The sequence below is a fragment of the Apiospora kogelbergensis genome, assembly GCF_038363985.1.
Source record: "Apiospora kogelbergensis strain CBS 113332 chromosome Unknown utg000006l_segment0_segment0, whole genome shotgun sequence".
Taxonomy (NCBI): Eukaryota; Fungi; Ascomycota; class Sordariomycetes; order Amphisphaeriales; family Apiosporaceae; genus Apiospora; species Apiospora kogelbergensis.
In genome coordinates, this window is record NW_027117423.1 from 34,092 (window position 1) to 53,960 (window position 19,869).

General features: G+C 38.8%; 5 protein-coding genes across 5 annotated transcripts; 1 reads left to right on the forward strand and 4 right to left on the reverse strand.

Annotated features, from left to right (window-relative positions):
- Positions 1-7,475: 7,475 nt before the first annotated feature.
- Positions 7,476-9,800, reverse strand: PG998_008818 (uncharacterized protein; the record flags this gene model as incomplete). Its single annotated transcript, XM_066875634.1, has 15 exons — positions 7,476-7,729; positions 7,789-7,821; positions 7,878-8,032; positions 8,083-8,260; positions 8,337-8,423; positions 8,482-8,564; positions 8,615-8,677; positions 8,802-8,830; positions 8,883-8,991; positions 9,189-9,210; positions 9,253-9,430; positions 9,500-9,514; positions 9,575-9,615; positions 9,701-9,714; positions 9,775-9,800. The coding sequence occupies 15 exons, from the start codon at positions 9,798-9,800 to the stop codon at positions 7,476-7,478; spliced, it is 1,287 nt and encodes a 428-aa protein (XP_066727790.1).
- A 522-nt stretch (positions 9,801-10,322) lies between these two features.
- PG998_008819 (uncharacterized protein) lies at positions 10,323-12,296 on the reverse strand (the record flags this gene model as incomplete). Its single annotated transcript, XM_066875635.1, has 4 exons — positions 10,323-10,554; positions 10,612-10,927; positions 10,989-11,860; positions 12,070-12,296. 4 exons carry the CDS (start codon positions 12,294-12,296, stop codon positions 10,323-10,325), a joined length of 1,647 nt encoding a protein of 548 aa, XP_066727791.1.
- Positions 12,297-13,024: 728 nt separating this feature from the next.
- On the forward strand, positions 13,025-13,558 carry PG998_008820 (uncharacterized protein; the record flags this gene model as incomplete). Its single annotated transcript, XM_066875636.1, has 1 exon — positions 13,025-13,558. The coding sequence occupies one exon, from the start codon at positions 13,025-13,027 to the stop codon at positions 13,556-13,558; it is 534 nt and encodes a 177-aa protein (XP_066727792.1).
- Positions 13,559-13,883: 325 nt separating this feature from the next.
- Positions 13,884-15,573, reverse strand: PG998_008821 (rhomboid protein; the record flags this gene model as incomplete). Its single annotated transcript, XM_066875637.1, has 2 exons — positions 13,884-14,000; positions 14,062-15,573. The coding sequence occupies 2 exons, from the start codon at positions 15,571-15,573 to the stop codon at positions 13,884-13,886; spliced, it is 1,629 nt and encodes a 542-aa protein (XP_066727793.1).
- Positions 15,574-17,167: 1,594 nt separating this feature from the next.
- On the reverse strand, positions 17,168-19,435 carry PG998_008822 (uncharacterized protein; the record flags this gene model as incomplete). Its single annotated transcript, XM_066875638.1, has 10 exons — positions 17,168-17,441; positions 17,515-17,616; positions 17,688-18,096; positions 18,154-18,217; positions 18,275-18,342; positions 18,401-18,527; positions 18,601-18,664; positions 18,725-18,797; positions 18,863-18,969; positions 19,056-19,435. The coding sequence occupies 10 exons, from the start codon at positions 19,433-19,435 to the stop codon at positions 17,168-17,170; spliced, it is 1,668 nt and encodes a 555-aa protein (XP_066727794.1).
- Between the last annotated feature and the right edge of the window lie 434 nt (positions 19,436-19,869).

The following is a 19,869-nucleotide window of genomic DNA, read 5'->3' on the forward strand; positions in this document are numbered from 1 at the left end:
ATTACTTTCCTTTTAAGTTTATTTTTATCCTTTAGAAAAGGATATATACCCTTTAATAGAAGATATATATCGTTTTTTTAATATTAATTTTAAAGCGGTTCTAATTATATTTTATTTATACGATATTATATAAGTAATTATTAATATATTTAGCTTGGAGTTAAAGGTATAAGCCCTTATTCTCTTTTTATTTTTTTATTTAAATATTATAGTAAATACTTTAAAGGGGGTAATATTAAATTATTTTATTATTTAAATTATTATTTACTTAGGGGAAAGGTTAGGGGGTCTTTTAAAAGATATTATAATATTAATATCTCTTTTTATTAATTTAAAGTTTATTTTATTATTGAGTATAAGGCGGTTATAAAGAAAAGGGTAATAAGTTTTAGAAATTTATATTAATTTAATTAATAATAAAGGTAATATTAATGTTAATTCTTTTAATTAAGTTATCGGTTATAAATTCAGTGATTTTAAAATCTTTTAAAGAGGTTAGGTAAGAGTTAAAAATCGGTTTAATTATTTTCATTCAAGGTTTATAAATTTCCCCGATAATTTAAAAAATTAATAAAATATTAAAAGGGTTATTAATTATTTTTAAACTATATTACTTTATTATTTTTATATAGTTTTAAATATTTTAAAGTATTTAAATAAAGGTTTAAAGGATTAATTATTTTCAAGTAATTAGTGTCAAATTTTTTAATCGTTATATAGTAACAGGTTTTTAAGTAAGTCGTTTTAAAGTAGTTTATATAATTATTTTTAAAGTAATTAACGTTAATATAACCGGCTTTAAAGTAGTTAGTATTAATATAACCGGTTCTAAAGTAATTAATATTAATATAATTAATTTTAAGGTAATTAAGGTAATAAGCTTAAGGGTAATTAATATAAGTATTATAATAAGCGTTATAATAAGTACTAATACCAGTATAGTTAACGATATTAGAAGGTAATATAATAATTTTATTAAGGTTCGTAATATAAATAGTTTTTATATAATAAGGGTAAGGGTTATTAAAAGTATTAATTTTAATATATCCGGTTAATAATTTCTTTATTTTTTAACATTTTTTAAACTTTTTTATATTCTTATTTTTAATATTTATATTTAAAGTATTAAATTAAGTATTAATAATAATAATTAATATATTTAAAGGAATTATAAATAATATAAATAAGATACTTTTATATATTATAAAGATTAAAATAGAAATTATAAATATTATAAATAATAATATATTAAATAATAATATAATTATATTTTAAATATTTTTAATATTATTTAATTTTATAAACTTTATTATAATAATTAATAGTATAGATTTTATTAAATTATATATATTTAATCATAATAAATTTATTTATTAATTCTGGGTAATTAAATTTTATTATTATAGAGTTAATAGATTTATTCATCTTTTTTTATAAATTAGTTTATATATAAAATTATATTATTTTCGATTTTATTAACGTTATATACTTTAAGTTATTATATTATCTTTAATAATTAATTTAAATTAAATATAGTTATATAAATAATATAAATAACGATATTATATGTAAGCTTTATTATCTTTATTTTCTTTTTAATATATTTTCTTTATTAATTAATATATTTAATTAGGATTTTAATTTAGGTAATAAAGGAAATGTATATTAAAATATCTTTAAATTTAAAGAAAATAATATTTTTAATTCAAATATTTATATAAAGTTTTAAGGGGGTATAATTAATTATTATAACTTTTATTAAGAACTTTTTTAACGGGAGTTTTATAATAACTTTATTAATAGTTTAATTAATATAATTAATAAGAATTTTTATATTTTTAATTAAGCTACTTTATAATTAAAATTGAATAATTTTATTATTGTTTTTAAAAAAGTTATATAGTTTAATAATAATTTGTTTCTTGTATAAAGGAATAAGGTATTCCCGATAAATAATTTTTCTAATAAAGGTTTGAATTTAGTAAATTTTAATAATTAAAGGTAATTTAATTAAATTAACGGTTATAAATACTTAATTAGAAATGCTTTTATTATTTTATAATTTAATAATTATAATACTAATAATAATAAAAGTATCGTTTTTAATTATTATAGTTGTTATATATATAACCCTTATGAGATTAGCGATTTATTTCGTTTATTATTTTTATATAACGGTAATATAGTTTAAGTAGGCTTTTTTATATTTAAACCTTTAAATTATATAAATTCTTTTTAAAGAATTCTATAATAGAATTATAAAAGGGTAAAATTAGGTTTAGAAATTAGTTTAATTAATTAAGTCTTAGTTACTTTTTAATCTAATTAAATTAGTTAATATATTGATTAAAGTTAGTTGAAATTAGTTAGTAATTCAATTAGTTAGATTAATTTAGTTATTTAAGTAACTTTAATTACTTTAGTCTTTAATTATTAACTAATTAGTCGATTAATTAGTTAGTTTTTAATTATTTATATTAAACGAATTATATTAAATAACCTTTATTTATATATTAATTTATAATAATTTATATTAAGTTATAAGTATTATATAATTAATTTAAGTTAATATTATATTATTTATATTTTATTCTTTAAGTTTTAAAAAGTATATTTACTAAGTTATTAAATTATTATTATAATAGATTATTACTTTAATATATTTTATAAACTTCTCTTTAATAATTTAATTATTTATTTTATTATAATTGAATATTAAAGTTTATATTTTTAAAGTTCTTAATTTTAAAAGTTAGAAATTTTAAACTTATTTATTTATTTAATTTTTAAAGTATTATTATAAAGAAATATTACTTTATTATATTCTATAAATACTATTTAAATAATTTAATTATATACATATTAATAATTAAATCATAAAATTTAATAAAGTAAGATATACTTTAAATATATATTAAATAACTTTAATATTACTTAATTTAATATTTGGAATATTTAAGATTTAAGAACATTTAACTTTTAGAAATTTTATTAGAGTTTAAAGAAACTTTAAAGAGAAAATATTTATAAAGTTAAATTTAAAAAGGTTAAAAATAAATATATGAATAATTTAGTTAAATATTTTAATAAAGTAAAATATAATTTAAATATATATTAAATACTTACATTATTATTTAATCTAATATTTAAAATATTTAAAATTTAGAAATTTTTAACTTTTAATAATTTAATTAGAGTTTAAAGTAACTTTTAAGAGAAAAGATTTATAAAGTTAAATTTAAATAAATATAATAAATATATATTAATAACTTAGAAATATATTATAAAAAAGTAGAATATATTTTAAATATATATTAAATATTTATATTATTAGTTTATTTAATACTTTACATATTAATGATTTATAAATATTTTAGTTTTAGAAATCTAATTAGAACTTAAAGTAACTTTTAAGAGAAATAATTTATAAAGTTAAATTTTAATATATATAATAAATATATATTAATAATTAAAATATATATTAAGTAATTATATAATTATTTAATTTATTATTTATAATATTTAGGATTTAAGTAAATTGAACTTTTAGAAATTTAATTAAATGTTAAAGTAACTTTTAAAAGAAAGTATTTATAAAGTTAAATCAAGAATACTTTTAAATATATATATAATAGGTAAATAAAACATATTTATACTTTATACTAATATATAATATTAATAATTAATATATAATTTAAATTATATAAATTTTATCAACTTTTATTAATTTTATAAATACTTTAAACTTATATATTTTAATACATATGAGAGTTAAAATTATAAAGTAAATAGCTTTAAATAGCTCTTTTAAATAATAATTTTATTAATTAAGTGATTAAAAGGTAACTAATTTAGTTAATTAAAAAGTCAGGTCCTTAGTCTTAGTCTTAATTAATAGACTAACTAAAGTTAGTTGAAATTAGTTAATAATTAATTTAGTTAGACTAATTTAGTTAGTTACCTAACTTTAGTTAGTAATTAAATTTAGTTATTAGTCTTAGTTATTAATCTTAATCTTTTTTTAATAAGCTTGTGTTTTATCTTATATTTTATTATATAAAAAGTAAGAGGATTTTTAATTTATATAATAATAAATTAAAAGGGTTATTAAACTTTTTTTTATTAAGCTCTAATTAATTTAAAACGGTTATAATCTATAATAATTTATTATTTAAATATAAATTTATGAAAGGGGTTAATTTAATATATATTTATTAATAATTTATTAGAGTTCTTAACATAATATTATAAATTATTTTGAAAATTTTATTAATTAAGGTATATAATTATTTCGATTGTTAATTTATTAATAATAATATTTTATTTATAAATAGAAATATATCGAGTATTAATTAAGGTATTAGGTAATTATATATTGTTAATTAATTATAATATAGATATAAATCAGGATTATCTCTTAAATAATTTCTTTATTTTAATTATGTTAATAATATATTATTTTGAATTATTATTTTAAAATAAATATTAGTTCATAAAAGATATAATATTTTATATCTTTTAAGTAAAATTAAAATTTAAAAATAATAATAAATAAAAACATTATAAATATAACGTAGAAGGAAAAAAAGAAACTAAATCTATTAATTTATATAATTATATAAATTAACTTTTTAATTAACGGGCATTATATTATGTATATAAAGAAAATTAATCTTTTAATAAAGTTATTATATTAAAAGAAGTAAATTTAAAATAAAAATCTAATTTAAGAAACTATTACTAATTATAATATATTTAATAAGGTATATATTAATATAATAATATTAAATAAAGAAGGAAAATCTTTTTAATAAATAATAGGAATAAAGACTTTAATAAATAAAGTCTTATTGATATTACAATATTATATTACCTTTTTATTTAAGACATATAAGTCCTATATTAATTAATACCCTTAATAAATATTATTAATAATACTACTTATTACTTATTAATATTATATTTATAAATCTTTATTTATAATATTTTAAAAAGAATTTACTATAATATATTATATTATATTTAATACTTTTATATACTTTATAATATATTAAATATTAAAATAATACTTAAATAATTAACTTTAATTAATATTATTAAATTTAAAAAGAATACCTTAAAATAATACTTACCTTAACTTTCTTTAATAGAGGTTTTATTATTAATACCTTCTCCTTTTTATCTTTATTTACTTTAGAAATACTTAGGTTCTTTATTATATTTTATAATAATTTATTAATCCCTTTCTTATTTCCTTTCTCTCTTTCTTTATTTTATTTTTATATTATAATATTATAATATAATGAGGTAAATAAGTAAGTAATAAGTTTAAAGAGATACAGTTAATGTATTTATAACCTATATAATATTTTTAAAAGTAATAAAAGTAGGTAGAAAGGGGTATTAATAAGTATAACTTAAACTAGAATAAATTAAAAGGTATTAAACTAGTCCTAAAAAGGTATTATAATAATATATTATAGAAGTTAATATAATACTAACGTCTATATAAAGCTTAGGATTTAATTAAATATAAAATTAAATTTTATTATTATTATAATCTAATAATTAAAATTATAAATTATTATAAGCTAATTTAATTAAATATTTTTAAAAAAAATGAAATTTAATTTCTATTATTATTTTTTCTTCTTTAGAAATACAATAAATCGGCTAGCGCTATAATAGTAATATTATATATTTAAAAGTATAAAGTATTTAAAGTATTTAACGGATTAAATTAATTAAAGAAGTATACCTTTAAAGGGCTCTTTAAAACCGTTAAATCTATTATTAATTAAATTCCCTTTATTATAATACCTATATAATATATATTAATTAAAACAATAACTGATTAATATTAAATTAATAAATAAAGAAGCGTATTATATAATAAAGTCCTTTATTACTATTTATTAAAATTAGAAAAAGCTACCTTTAATTATTATATTAATATAAAAAGAATAATCTCTATTATTATTTTCTAATTCTAAATTAATAAAATAAACTTTAAAAATTACCTGTTATAAAATTAATGAATTAATATATTATCATACTTCTATAATAATTAATAAATAATCTAATATATTTTATTATATTTTAATAAATAAAATATATTTTAAGAAAAAGGTTTAAACCTCCCTTAAATTTAATTAAAAAGGGTTTAAACCTTTAAAAAATATTAAGGAAATTTAGAAATTTAAATAAATAAGAACCGTTATTATATTCTTACTTTAAATAAATCTTTTAAAATAATTTATATATATATTAATAAAGGATAATCCTTTTAAAGTAACCTTTAATAAATTATTTAAAAGCTTATTATTAAGAAGAACCCTTAAGGCCTTTATTATTACTTAATTTTATTAAAATACAATATATAATAATACCCTTTAAACTTAAATAAAGTTATTAAATTATATAAATATCATTAATTAAAAAGTTATTAGAAATATATTTAATTATCTTATTTAAATTAATTTCAAAAGCTTTTAAACCCTTATATTAATTTAAATCGATATAAATATTAAATACCTCTATAATGCTACCTATCACTTATTAATAATATATTAATAAATTTTTATTTATAATACTTTAAAAAGTATTTCTTATAATATATTATATATTATCTTTAATACTTTTATATAATCTATAATATAATTAAATACTAGAATAATAACTTTATAAATAACGTTTATTATTATTATTAAATTTAAAAAAAGTATTTTAAATAAATATTTATTTTAACTTTTATATTTGCTTTAAAATTACGTTATTAACCCTTTATTTATTAATTAACTTATTATTTCTTTCTTTATTTCCTTTTTTATTATATATTTAAATATAAATAAATTTAAATAAATATTATAAATTTAAATATAAATAAATTTAAATAAATAAATAATAAATATAAAAGATAATATAATTAATAATTTATAATTAAAATATTATTTTTAAAAACGATATAAAATAATAAAAGAGGCTTAAATATTAAGATAAATTAAAGGGTATTAAATTAATTTAAGAAAGGTATTATATTAATATATTATAATAATTAATATAAAGATAATGTTTATATAAAGCTTAAGCCTTAATTCTTAAATAATAAATTAATATTTATTATTATTATTATAATAAATAAGGATATAGAGGTTAATAAGCTTAGGAAAATAATATTATTTTAATAACTAGTAATAACCTTAACTCTAGTAATATAAAGAGGTTAATATAGATGTTGTAAATAATACTAGTTGCCACGGGGCCTTTAAGCCATCTATTACAACCTGTTCCTACCCCTAAGGTTGTTCGAAAGTACCTGAATTCTCACGGTTTTCATTAACCAAGTGTCAAAATTCACACAGTATTATTCGAAGTTTTACTTTATTTCAACCTGCACAAAGAAATAGCATTCTTCTACTTTTCCTTCCACGAACTCCCCGTGTTTTCCCTTCGCCCATGAAGGTAGCATGACTCCTCTAAGGGCCCTTGGCCAGGGGTTCACCCTGCTGGATCTTGGCTGCACCATACTTCTCCAGTCGGATAGCCTGGATGGCAATGAATCCACTGGTATCCTCTGGGCTGAAGCCTTCGAGGGTGTCCATGCTAGCCTGCTCCTCGCTGTAGAGGTTGCTCTCCGGCGCAGATCGGGAAAGGACGTGGGCTGCGCCCTTGTAGACCATCATATCAACCTTGCCATGGACGTGCTTCTGGCTGAACACGATAGAGTTTTCTTTACGCGTATAATTAGTAAATATTTCACCAGTAGAGTTGGACAGTTTCAAGACTTACCGAGGAGTTCACGCTCGGGGGAGAAGTACATTCCTAGATCATGTCAGAAAAGAACGGTGGTAAGAGAGCAACGGGGACGGTTATCATACCATTGTAGAGGCACTGCGACCATTCATTTCCAATCCAGGCCATGATTGACTTGACCTTGGAGTCAAGAGTCATACCCTCGATGTCAATGTGTGCGAGGCGGAGCACAGTCAAAGCAGGGGAGTCGTAGCAGCCACGCGACTTGAGTCCGATGAAGCTGTCGGGTTGTCAGCACAAGAGTAAGAGAGCAAGGACAAGGGTACAAACCGGGATTCAACAATGTCAATCCTTCCGACGCCGTTGCGGCCAGCAATGTCATTGAGAGCCTTGAAGAGCTCGAGCGAGCCAGTAACGGTCTCGCCACCCTCTACCTCAAGCTTGACAGGAATGCCCGCCTTGAACGTGACGGAGAACTTGGTCGGGACGTCGGGCGCGTCGATAGGATCTACATATTACACGAATTAGTCAGTCCCCAAGCCACACTGAGACCCGGTAGGATCAGGTGTCATGATTGTACGCACCAACGGTTCGGGTCCAGACATCCTTAGGCGCGGGCATATCCGGCTTCTCAAGAATTCCGCTTTCATAGCTGCAGTGTGCCAGGTTATCTGATCGGAAGTCAGTAAAGGCAACGCGTTATCAGACACGTTTTGACTCGTCACGCACCATCTTGCGACCAAGGAGCCTTGGGAGTGGACGAGACGGGAATGTTGTTCTCCTTAGCGAAGTTGAGAAGGTCTTGTCGGCCCCTGTTACCATGTTAGAAATTATGAGGCAAGCCGCGATCACCAGGACTCACTGGAAGCGGTTGAAGAAAGCTGGCATCCTCCAAGGAGCGATGACGGAGAGACTCTGGTAGGGACTGGTCAGTTACCACTCTATTGTGGGCAAGGTCGGCGGGCAGGATATCGTTACCGGGTCGCATGCTTTCCAAGCTAGCTCGAATCGGACCTGGCTGTGATTTGTTAGTATCCCAGACGATTCACCCATCGCATTCCGCGAAAACGTACTCATTCTATATGTCGTTAGCAGGAGCTTTACACGTTTCTATCAGGGGAGTGACATACGCCCTTGCCTGTGCAACCGTGGCTGAGAACCTTGCAGTTGTATTTGTGAGCAGCTCGGACCTGTGCCCGAGCAATGACTGGGCGGGCGAGACTGGTTCCAAGGAGATACCTAACAGCATTGTGAGTTGGAGGTGGCAAGAGGGAGATCGCTGGAAGTGTGCTAGTCGTAGCAAAAAGAGAATATATGTTGCATCCACAAAAAGGAAGTTCGCAGCGGTGCGAGACCTCCCCTATAGTGATGCACAGCTTGGACGAATGCGGGCAGACGAGACAGGATAGCCAGGCTCTATACGGAGTATGACTTACCGATCCTCGTAGATCGCGTTGCCTGTTTGTTCACCAATGTCAGTTATCTCCACTCAACCCGTACCCGCCGCGTGCTTGGACATGGACGGAACCTCTGACATACATTGAATGCCGCGGAAGATGAGCTCGTCAACAAATTCTTGCTGCAGGTTATCAATAACCATAGCCTCAGCACCGAGAGCCAGCGCCTTCTTCTCGACTGCTGCGAAATCTTCCTCCTGACCTAAGTCGGCGAGGAAGCACTAGAGAGGGCCCATATTAGCGTTGGGTCCGAGATCGGGGATCTGGATCGGCTAGGAGAGGTCACATACGACGACGGTGTAACCCTGGAAAAGAATACGTTAGCAGTTGATCTAATTGACACGAGATAGAGCAGAAAAGGTTACCTCAAGGATCAGCCATTTCAAGATAGTCGAGGTATCAAGACCTGCGATAGATTAGCACGTGAGGTCCATCGCCTGGGGTCCATCGGCCGGAGCATAGGCCGGAGGGGTAGCTTTTAAAAAACATACCACCAGAGTAGGCGCTGGAAGCAATATTGATTAGCCCATGCTGCCAATTTAGACGAGTACCAGAGATTTCTTACAGGCAGACTCGTTTATCGGAAGACATGATTGTGGTTGCAATTGCTGTTGCTGTTGCGAAGCCCGAGTCAGGAACTGTGAGGAAGGAGGAAATTATTCGGAGTGATTGAGATGAATCCAAGCTTGTACCTGAGTGACGCAGGGTCGCGGGGTTTTTCTGCCACCCCGCCAAGGCGGTGTGACTCAACTGCGCCGGCAGCAGCTCCGGTGTCTCGTGTCTAAGACGGTACTACCTCTGTGTGACTTCATGTAAATGAGCTTGGTCACAGGATGATTGCAAATCGGACAGGAAACGGAGCTTGAGTCACTTCCATGTCTACTCTCTCTGACGGGCTGCCGGCTCCGAGCTGTCGACTCCAGGGCATCGGCCTAGAGTAGGTAGCGAGGTTGGCCGGCTCTTGGGCTTCTTCACGGCCAGGCCAGAATTCTTTCCCTCCCTTTCATACTTATTCTCACGGGCTTATTGCTTTTATTGGTTCTTTGGTGTTGCTTTTGCCTTCCCCCTTATTAACAAGTGCAGATGTGGGTGGCGTCTCTTCCCCTTTCTCTGCTACAGATTCCCTTGTGCTAGCAGCTTCTCCCCACCACTAGTCCATCCCATTCTGTCCCTTAGCCGTCTCTTCTGAGACAGCCTCTCCAGCAGTGTTCGTGTTCCAGACAGCTCCTTGGCGTTGCCGGGGTCCAACTTGAACCCCAAGTCCTTCTCGTAACATTCGTATTTCATGGCCGTGATACAGCCTAGATGCCCCGGGGCGTCTGTTCGTCGTGACAGTCGGTCGCTCCTTTATTATTTAAGCCGTTTACTCCACGGCAAAATTAAGATGCTAAAACAGAAGGACATAAGGGATAAACCAATTATCAAGTAAAACATAACAGCCATCCCGGTAATGGCACCGCCAGTCATAAGGAGAATGGCCAAACCAACCGCGAGACTGAGTTGTGATACGACTATAAATCCTTTGAAAGTCCTTGATCGATACAAGTGGTCAATGACAGGATCTCGGAGGTCACCAGTCGCCTTCTCGGCTGCTGTGAGTAGGCGGACGTGGCTGCTTGCTAGCACCTTGGACAGGGTATGCGATTCTGCAATTGGATGATACTGGTAAACACTTGTTGGCAGTGTTGTTCCAGTCAGCACCGGAAGCCTTCGTTGGCCTAGTGTGATGTTAGCAGCTGTACTTAGCCTGGCAACCTTCCTCGGAGGAAACAACTATACGTTTCAAAGTGTCGAGTGCGGCAAGTGCTGGCTGAGCCAGCAACAACAGCGCGAGAATTTGACCAAACCCCATCTCCTTTTCTGCCTCGTCCAATTCATTGCTGGTGACTTTGTAACCGTGTGCGTTTTTACCGCGTATGACCAGATGGAGCGTACCCCATACCAAGGTGTAGGTAAGTACGGTGATAGTGAACATGAATGAATCCAAGAGCTCAAGATGTGCGACAAGCACAATGTAAAAGGTAGTCAACAGCCTGTGTCTAGTCTTTGTCCAGATTGTTGGGTTCTTGGCTTGCAGCAACCGTCGGGCAGCTTTCTCCAGGGCACACTCCCACGATGCCATCCCCCGATACCGAATCCATCCTCGGGTCCGGTCAGAGAACTGACTTAGCTTCCAGACAAACGTGCCCACAAGTGTAAGATACGAAACAGACGTGTTGACGTAATTGCCCACATCCGAGTTGGAAGCTCCTCCAACCTTCCACAGGCATCGAACGGGCATAGCGGGATCCTCAGGAAACATGGCCATGGGCCACAACGCCGCGATCAGAAGGACGAAGACTAGCAAGATGGCGCAAAGACGAACCATTAGCGAGGCCTTGCTTCTCTTGAGTCGTTCACGTAGCACCGATAACGACATCAAGTGAACAGTCGAGCTGACCCAAGCCAGGTATACCACGTTGTTCCAGTGGTAGGCGCTGAGGTTGGCGTTTACGACTTGAACGTACCCGGCGATCAGTACACCAAAGCCCGTGAGCAGCTGCTGGTCGCTGAAAATAAGAACGATCTCCTCAAAGGTGCGACGCCATCTCTCATCGGGTTCGGTGCGGCGCACGAAAAAAGAGCTGGCGATCGGCTCGGCGCACCAGGTCCTTCGGGAGCACAGAAAGCCAGTAGGCGGCCATTAGCATGACGAGAACCAGATAAGCAGACACAAGGAATGCTGTGACCACCTGGCTGACGGGGTTGCTTGGTTAGTTATGCATAAAGATGCTGTTAGTGTGTGGGAAGGTCTTGATAACGTACCCCTAGCCCTGATATATCTGGGTTGGGTTCGAGTTGGGAGCAGCAATTGGCATACTGGGAACAGCTAGCTGGCAGGGGCACGGAGACGTTGATTTGGACGTATGGATCATAGTAATGTCCAGCGATCATCTCTGGTTGCACAATCCCCGTGACAGAGGCCGTTGTCTTTGCAGTGGGCTCGATTGTACATGACGTTCGAGTGTGCGTATGATTGATAGCAGGGCCGGTAAACGTCGCAACGATGGGGGAGGCAGTGGCAAACATACGAGTGTTAGATTGCATGGCTGCTAATTCTTCTTCATATGTGATACAAACGAACAACATTTAGCTGACGTCTTCGCCAGAGAACAGATGGAACCCATATGACCAGACTGGCCTGAAGCCGAATAAATAGCAGAATTCCGCCCAGGCCAGCCTGGTCTATGAATAGACCAAAGGCGCATATGTACTACATCAAACGTTGGGGCTGATATCTATGCTGCCTGGCCCTCAAGTTCGGCTTTGTGACACCGCCTCCACAGAGAGGAAGGGACCTGTGTCCAGAGACTCTGCCTACCTCACTCAATACAACAGCCAATATACATAGCAGCAAGGCTGCAAGAAAGCTGCATTTGTGAATTATACTGAACATCCGATCGCAACCGGAGTCCAACTCAGGCAACAGATCCACACGGCGCCGGAAGTAAGGCACACGGACTGCGAGGGAGGAGACAAAGGAAGAAAGCGCTTACCCGCCCACACTCCCTTAGATCTACACACATGACATCATAATGACATCGCGCCGCGCCGCGCCTGTCATCCTGCCTGTCATCCTGCATGTCAACGACAAACACACTGCACATGCCAACGCAACCCACTGCCCTTATAAATGGTGATTGTTTCTTCCTCCATACCATCTACCGCTTCCTAGCAATAATTCCATATCATACCCAAAGTCAATTTGTCCTCAACCTGACCAACATACACCTCCATACACAAGAACCACCAATCATCAGCCACTACTCACCACCATGCCCCAACTCCACTCCAACCGCGAGTCGCACCCCGACGGCACGACGACCAACGTGACCAAGGACGGCCAAACCGTGCGAACCGCCGACCCCTCGGCGCGCCCCGACGCCGGGCTCGGCCAGAAGCTGGCGGGCGACGCCAAGGGCGGGGTGGCGAAGGCGACAGGCTCGCTGCAGGCGGCGGCGGGGGCCGCGACGGGCAACGAGAAGCTCAAGCAACAGGGGCTGGACAAGATGCAGGGCGAGGACCAGCGTCTGGCGGCCAAGCACGGGCAGATGCCGCTGGGCTCGTCGCTGCGCGAGAAGGCGTCGGGCCAGCACACGGCTGAGCAGGTGCCCGCCGCCGCCGGCACCACCACCACGCACGCGACGACGCAGCACACGACGGGCAGCCACGGGGCCACTGGTGCTGCGGATGATGCGGCGACGACTGCCCACAACACGCACGCCAACACCAACGCGGGCACGGCGGGTGTGCCGCAACACACGGTCCCGGATGGTGGACATGCAACTACTGGCCACACGCAAGTTTAGACGACCACAGACAGGTGGGCCATGTGCGGGATGCAAATTGAGCGATGCTTCCCTGGCTCTAGGATTGGTCTTTACAAAGCGAGAAGCCAAGCGTGCGCGAGCTCAGAAGAATCCGATTCATGAATGATACCATAGCTTTACGATAACGAAGAAACCTGATATGCACCAGGGGATGGAAGGGTTTTTAGTTTAGAAAAGACGATATTCCGTCTTCAGACTTGATTAAACACTATCTCCCTACGCCTATCAATGCTATCTGCCGTGAAATGTTCATCATGCACAATATTCAAAGTGTGCAACCTCAATTCTCTCTATCCCATGTCACTTAAAATAAAAGGGTCGCGACCTGGTCGAGTCCTTCAAAAGCCCGTCGCGAGTGGGGACTTGTACCGTTTGTGCTCTGAATCGTGGGGTTGCCGATCTCGCACCAATCCTTGATAGGCTGTGGGAATTGTCAGTAATGTGCTCATTGTGTCAGGGGGTGATATGCGGCAAATACTCACAAGACAACTCAAATACTTGCACCAGCTGCAGGTGTTGTGGCTAGTGTAGAAGTTGTTCAGAAGAACCACAAACACCACGATAATCGTGATGAGGAAAGCAGCGCGAACAAGCCACCAAGCCCACCACAGCCCCTTTCTGCCCTTGAAAAACCCAACCGGGTTCCTCATGAAAGGAGGGAAGGCCACGCTCCTGATAGCGCCGTTATTGACTGTCGAATAGGACGGGCCAGTGAAGTGATCCTCGCCAATCTTCTCCCGCAAAGCGTTGGGCGAGTGCAACACACAGATACCGAGGCAGAGACCCATCAGGAACCCTCCAATATGGGAGAAGTTGTCGAGACCGGGTAGGAGACCCAGAACAAAAGAGATGACGATTTCGATGACGATCCACATGAGCTCCTTAACGGGGTTGGAGCGGTCCTTCCACGAATAAAGCAGATCCAGCAGGGTAAGGGCAATGATGCCGAATAAAGCCCCCGAAGCCCCCGTAGAGGAAATACCCGTAGCGGCGAAGTTGCCGCCCATGATGAACCCGAAGATGCCCGAGCTCATGTAGACCAGGAAGAACCGGATGGAACCAATGGCATTCTCAATCTCTTTGCCCAGGGTGAGTTGAAGGAGTAGGTTGAAGCCGATATGGATGATGCCAGCATGCATGAAAATAGGTACGATGAAGCGCCACCACTGATGAGGGGCCGGAGTTTGGTCGAGACTGCCGCCTGGTACGGGGTTGGGAACACCGCCAAAGCCGCACAAGTCGGAAAGAGTGCACTTGTTGTTAGGGTCGTTGACGTCGGCCGACGTGGAATTCGGACACGGCCAATCGATTTTAACGGGCGAGTCCTGGATGGTGGGTACGTTGTGCATGCAGATAACATAGCGGGAACCCATGTTGATGAGCACCTGCTGGGAGGGCCCGATCATAGGGTTGAACTGAGGCTTCGTCTGGATCGGGGACCCCGTCAGCTGGGCAGCCTTGACCAGCTCGCCGATGAAGACGGCTATCTGGATGATGGAGAGCAGGTAGACGACAAACGGGATCCTCCTCTTGTTGGCGCCTATCATGCCGATTTCTCCGAAACCCAACCGACCTCGCCCCTTCCCTCTTTGCCTCGGAGGTCCTTCGGCGTCGTAGACATGATCGTTCGAGTCCATAGGAGCCATGCCGCCGCCAGGCGGGCCGAACTTATTGGTGCCGGGCTGATTCCGCAAGGGAATGTCGTCGCCTACTGGAGACACATCGCCTGGGGCGGCGCTGTGGTAGCTGGTGTCCTGCGCAAAGCTTTGCTGGCTGTGGCCACCCATCGGAGAGTTGGAGGGATAGACGTGGTCGTCGAAGACAGTATCGAACGGCGATGCGCCAGTTTGCTGCTTTCCCGGTGCTGGTGACGGGCGGTCGGAGTGCGAGTAGGAGGGATGGGCGACCGGGGCGGGCACCTGGTGTGTTGAGGTAGGATCGTAGGCGCCGTGGTACGGTCGCGAACCGTCGTTGTAGTAGTCGTTGGCAGCCATGCTGAGCGCGTCTGAGATTGCGATGCAAGGAGCCAACAGCGAAGTGAGAAAGTCGGATTTGTTTGCTTCGTCCTGCCGATAAAGTAGTGCAATGTCGTATTGCTACCTATTCCAGCGTCTCCCGGGTTCCTTGACTATTGAGAGTATTGGCAAGGGAATTTCTTCCCGTTTCGGTTCGAGGGTAATCTCCGTACCAGTCCAGCTAGTCGGATGGCGGCTATATTTCTGGCAGAACGCCTTTGCGTTTCGCAAATGACCAGGGCCTGGTGTTGCAGGCAGGGCACCAACAGAGACGACGAATAAAAAGTCACGATGAGATGTAGGGTGTTAGATAGGTGAGGAATATCCGGTAGAATGGGGAGGTGAATGAACAAGACGAGCAGAGCAGAAAAGGCCGCTGATTAACGAGCGTGCAGAGTCAATAAACAACAATCACAAACGAGTCCAAATGGCACGTTCCGGTTCGGTGTAAAGGAGGGCCAGAACTAGGAAGACATGTTTCTTCAAGAATGGAACAACACTTTTAATCAGGAAGCAAGCTGAAAGAGAGTGACGTGACAAGGAAATGAATTTCTTCAAGCACCGTACGCCCAGCAAACAACTGGCACTGAGGAGAAGAGCTGATCAAGGGCAGAAGGCGCTGCGCTATGTATGCAACCTACGCAACCTACGCAACTCATCTGCCGTGCACGGATACGCGGGAGGGCTTAGCGGTGGCTCGGTCGTGGGCAATCCCCCAATTCGATGGGGCTGCTTGGGGCTGCTCGTGGCCAGCGTGGGTTGCATTCGTCACGTCTTCTTTCGACGCTCTCAGCAGCCAACTTTCCACAGGCTAACAGGCTAAATTTAGACCTCTCTGTCCTTCTCTCTCCCTTTGCGTTTTGGTCTACATACATTCTGATAGACGGCTATCAAATGCTGTGCTGCCCAGCCTGGATACTCCCAGACGCGCTCATCCCCAATCCCAACCCCCAACCCCCAACCCAAAGGAAGGCCTTGTCACATGGGCCCTTTTGGGGTCGGCGCCGGACTTGATTGGTGAGACAGCTCTCTTGTGGACCGCGACCTTCTCACTGTTTACCTCGTACAATCGGCACGTATGCAAGCCCCCATCCTTTGAGCTAGAGGCCTTGAGGCCTCCGTAACCACCAATGACGAAGCCGCCGACACTGTGTCCAAGACAATTGAGCAAATTCACCCCGTCGACCAGCGTCGTCATCCTCCCCGAGCCACATCGTTGCCCGACTTAGATAGAGCATTCAGCAGGGGAACACTTGTGATAATACGGAGCATGTCGTTCATACATATATGCATATATATGTATACGGTTCCTGCATAGCCCCCGCTGTTCAATGCATATTCAATTAAGGTTATTAGCATTGTCCTGGATCCTCCCCCGACTCCGATGCGATGCCCTTCCAAGGTGGGGGGGTGGGCTTGATCGTGTTTGGTACGAGTATCAGTGCGTGTCTGTCAGCATTAAGCTGAACTACGCCTTACGCCGCCTTACATACATGGGCTCGTAAACGCACTGGCAACTTGGCCATTCCTTTCCAGCACACGCTTCTCACGCTCGCATGGCTGCTGGCGTGGCCTATGCCACTTGCGTTGCATACTTGCTGTGCTTCCGGATCTGTCGCCCATAGCGGAAGAACAGGTAAGGGAACGGCATCATAGCCACCGTCAGGAATGCGATCAGACTCGAGCCCCATTGGAACCCCAGCCTGTCATACATCTGCAGCCCGAACAGTGGGAAAGCCGCTGCAAACGCGCAGCGAGTGAAGGCGTTTGCTGCCATCGCCGACGCCGCGTATTTTGGATAGGCGTCCACCAGGAACGTGAATATGCCAGTGAAGACTAACAGTGTTCTAAGAGGGCACGTCCGTTTCTGTTAGTGACGTCTTTTCCCACTTTCAGCTTGAACATGGTTCCTCAACTTACCCCATACCGAAAATCCCGGAACCAACAATCGGCACCATCCAGTGCACCCAGGGAAAAGTCGTCCACGCGAACATGAAGAGGCCGACGGGCACCAACACAGCACTGCCGCCATCAATGTCAGCGGTCTCCAAGGGCATAATGACGCGCGTGACCCGAATGAAGGAACAACTCACCCTGCCACGGCCGGGGGTAGCCTGAACTCGGGCTCGGGCACACCATCGTTCTCTCGCAACAGGCGTGCATAGACGCGGTGCCAAAGCGGGTCCGTGGCCCCTGCCGCCAGCATGCCGATCAGGATGCCCAGGAACGCCAGGCCGGTCTGCCACAGGTTGAACCCGTACACGGCGCCGAAGATCAGGTGGAATGCGCCAAAGAAGAGGTAGAGGGTCCCGAGGAGTATCGCCGAGAACAAGCACAGACAGAGGCACATGGGCTCCCAGATCAGTAACTGGAAGGGCCGTAGGAGAGATTGGCCGACAGCCTTAGCGACCGACTTATCCTTCTTCTCCATCGGCGCTTTCCAGCGCTCGTCTCCCGTTTCCTTCCTCAGAGCCCGGGCTTTCTCCCGTAATTTGACGGGATCTACCGCCAGTCAGTATCCACACGGAACTCTGGATTGATGAACGAGCTTCAACGTACGGTATGTTTCAGGTGTAAAGAATACAATCGCCAGAAAAAGTACGAATGCCCAGATGATGGAGACCTGTCATGTCTCTGTTAGCATTCAATGGTGTGAAGCTGGGTTTGTCTGGATACCAACATAGTACGTCCACCTCCAGTTCACATTATAATTGATGAACCCGCCCAGCAACGGTCCCAGACTCGGCCCTACCGACTCCCGTGTCAGTACAAACGTCGCAAATCGGTTACACCTGACATCACGTACCGATGAAAGGGGTCAATGCTATGATGACCATGGGCGCTTGAATGGCATCTCTTCTGAATAGATCCGAGACACTTCCGCCCGCGACGCTCAAGAAGGAGCTACCGGCGAACCCATTGAAAAACCGTGCCTGCAGGAACGGTCAGATTTGCTGCCCCCTCCTTTCTCGCCTTGCGAGCCAACGTTGCTGGATTACAACTTACCACAAGCATAGTTGCCGCATTCTTAGCCACAGCGGAAGGTATAAGCCATATTAGGAACATGCCCCTGGAGCCAGGTCAACAATCAGCTCGGGCCGGCGTGTAAGTCGGGGGGCATATTGCTTACCATGACACCAAATAGATAGGTCGACGGCCGAGGAACTCGCTCAGAGGGCTCATTAACAGGGGGCCCAGTGCGACTACATGAAAGCGTAAGCTAGGGGGCACGGTCGAGGTCAGCTTTAACGTGCCAAGAACGACTTACTGCCCAGAACAAAGGTGGATAACCCCAGGGTGCCGACGATGGTGGAAATGCCAAATTCCGGGTTCATCTGGCCGTACGTCGTGGTGTAAATCGAACTAACGCAAGTACTGGCGGCTGTGTTAGCATCGGTAGGTGTAGATGAGACATGCAGCATGCTGTCCCACATCCCCACAAGCCGGCGGCAGGTACTTACAGGCACAGGCTGCCCATCCCTACAATGATGACTATCACCCATTTGTGTATAAGCGACATGTTCCGTGGGCAATAAGGGTCGTGGTCGCCCTCAAAGCCGACTTCAAAGGAATCCTTCTCGCGAGGGACTCCCGCATGCTCGTCGGGCACGTCGGCATCATCGGTGTCGTCCCCCACGCCATGTCCATTGTTTGAACGGACCCGGGCGAGTGAAGAGGACGATGGCCGCCTTGGGCGACGCGACCCCGTGTCTGCAGATTGCCGAGACTGGTAGTCGCGTCGCTGCACGCCGTGGAGCGATTCGTAGAGGACACCGCCGTCGGTCACGCTCGCTTCCTCGTCTAGTGCGTCATTGCCAGCCTCGGTAGACTTCTTCTCCATATTGTTCGGGTCAAGGCGCGATCAAATTGGACGTGCTAAGTAAGACAGTGCGTACGAGGAGATACAGATTCAATTCAGTACGAGCAGCTACGTATAGAACTATGGAGGCATACGTGACCCCTTATATCGGTCCATGGGCATATGTCATCTTTCCGTTGCATCGTCACTTCCGCCCTTCCGCGCAACAGTGATTGCTTGCTCATCGAAGACTAGCTGACGTGCTACGGGAGATATGCCCCCGAATTATTAAGCCCGGATTTACGATTTATGCATGCGTCCCACAGGGGGGTGCTCGGGTTTACGCTGCTGCACCCACTCAGAGCTCCGCCGGGGCGATAGGTGACAAAGCCGCTGCCAGCTGTCGGCAAAACGCGCCCCCGTCTGTGCAGTGGGCAGGTAGCACTCGCCTACGTTTGTACCTCCCGCGAATGTCT